This window comes from Pundamilia nyererei, unplaced genomic scaffold (genome assembly GCF_000239375.1).
Source record: "Pundamilia nyererei isolate P.nyererei 1_Seehausen unplaced genomic scaffold, PunNye1.0 scaffold00043, whole genome shotgun sequence".
In the NCBI taxonomy this organism is placed as follows: domain Eukaryota; kingdom Metazoa; phylum Chordata; class Actinopteri; order Cichliformes; family Cichlidae; genus Pundamilia; species Pundamilia nyererei.
The window spans coordinates 2734693-2736573 of record NW_005187444.1 but is presented as its reverse complement, the minus strand read 5'-3'; the positions used below and the strand labels follow the sequence as shown (position 1 = coordinate 2736573).

General features: G+C 37.3%; 1 protein-coding gene across 1 annotated transcript in view; it reads left to right on the top strand.

Annotated features, from left to right (window-relative positions):
- Positions 1–489: 489 nt before the first annotated feature.
- Positions 490–1881, top strand: part of rerglb (RERG/RAS-like b) — an 11668-nt gene continuing 10276 nt past the window's right edge. Inside the window, exon 1 of the mRNA XM_005731515.1 lies at positions 490–735. Within this exon, the coding sequence (XP_005731572.1) occupies positions 684–735 (52 nt within the window). The 5' untranslated portion in view covers positions 490–683. The remainder of the gene's footprint in view (positions 736–1881) is intronic.

The following is a 1881-nucleotide window of genomic DNA, read 5'->3' as shown; positions in this document are numbered from 1 at the left end:
ATACGTATCATAATAAGAGATTTTCACTCAACATTATCACAGGTTTTGTGTCATTTATCTTTAAAAATATATTTTCAGTACCATGTAACTCGTTGCGTTTGCTTCTTGTAATTCTATATTTTCTTATATTGACTATTTCTTGGCAAACAAGCATAACTGGCTTCCATACCATTATACCATTACCCAATGAAAAATAGCACTAAAATCCATAGATGAAAGCAAGTGCACAGTTAAAATGTTAAGAGAAGGACCGCCACAATAGGTTTAGTCAGTCATGACCTTTGAGCAAGCTCTGCATAGGAGGGGGCAGAGACAGAGAGGAGAAATGGGTCCAAGAGAGGAATGAAAGAAGGAAAACAGACAGACTGAGGGGGGAAAAGAGAGAGCGAGAGAAAACAGAAAAATGAGAGGTGCGTGTGAGAGAGAGAGAGAGAGAGCGCAAAAGAGCTCCTGGCAGAGAGACAGAGACCAAAGAGGAGGGTGCTTGTTTTCCCCACTCTCCTCTGCCTCTGGTTTTAAAATGTGAAACAGCTCTTTGAAGAGAAAGAGAGGGGAGGGCAGTCATGTACTTCCACTCTGCTTCAACGATAAGGAGTGTTTAGTGAGCTGAGGCTAACCTAAATACCAAACGCAACACAGAACTGCAGCTAGAGATACAGCTGAGGACCTGACACAACACAGGCATGAACGACATCAAGCTGGCCCTACTGGGAAGCCAGGGGGCTGGGAAATCAGGTAAGTACTTGAGAGTGATTTAGTGATCTGTAAGGGAGAAAAAGTGTCTCTTTATACTTGTATCTCAATAAAAACTGTAAAAACTGTCAAGACTGTTGACAAGGAAGTTATGATGCCTTAACTTCAAACCACCTCATTTAACTTGCTTATTTTGCTTATTACTTGAATTTAAACACATGTCTCTGCTAATGTAGTAGTTTGGCGTGTTTTATCATCATTTTATTTTTTAATCAATTGGTCAACAAATGTCATCAAGTTCTTAATTTTATGGTTATATGCTACATTGTGTTGTTTTTGCTTAGCTATCAGTCAAAAACTCAGTTTACAGTACAGTGCATAAGATAACTGGTAAATCAGAGTTGGTATTTGTTCTTGAAAAACTGATAATTAAATATTATCAAAATTGTTGCTAACTAAAATTAAAAACAATAAAATGATAAAGTGACAAATTGTGGCTGATTTAACATGTTTGAATTTCCCCTCTCAGACATTCAGTGTCTCAGTTATATTACATTTAGGGCTAAAGATTTTGTAATTATTATAGAACATACACAATGTAGCTTAACACACTTTTCTGAGGTGAGCTAAAGATTTTAAAGAATGTGACTCACGGCTCTATCTCAGTACGATCCTGCTCTGCATAGTTTGGACGAACTTATCATGGTCTTCATCAAAAAAGACACTGGACAGAATTATGTGCATAAATACTTTAGAGAGGTTATTACATATGTGCTCTAAACAGTAATGCAGATGTGTAAAACAACAAAAGCTCTCCATCATATAATGATTTAACAGCTATTTAGTTCAATTTGGGTGTCTTTATATTGCACCAAACCATAACAACTGTTGTGTCGAGGTACTTTATAATGTAAAGAGCTGACAGTATTCTGAAGAAAACCTCAACAAGCAAGCAAACTCCTTTGAGCAAGATTTTGGCAACAGTGGAAAGGAAAAGCTCCCTTTTAACAGGAAGAAAACTCGGCATAAAACAGGCTCAGGGAGGCGCTGCAATCTTCTGCGATCTGAAAAGAAGTTTTGGTGGTTTTTTGTTGTTGTTTCTAACTTTCCAGTCAAAACATGATGATACTGCTGAGACTGTGAACTATCTGAGATCTGTCTATTTTTTCTTCTACCAAAGGAAAGTGT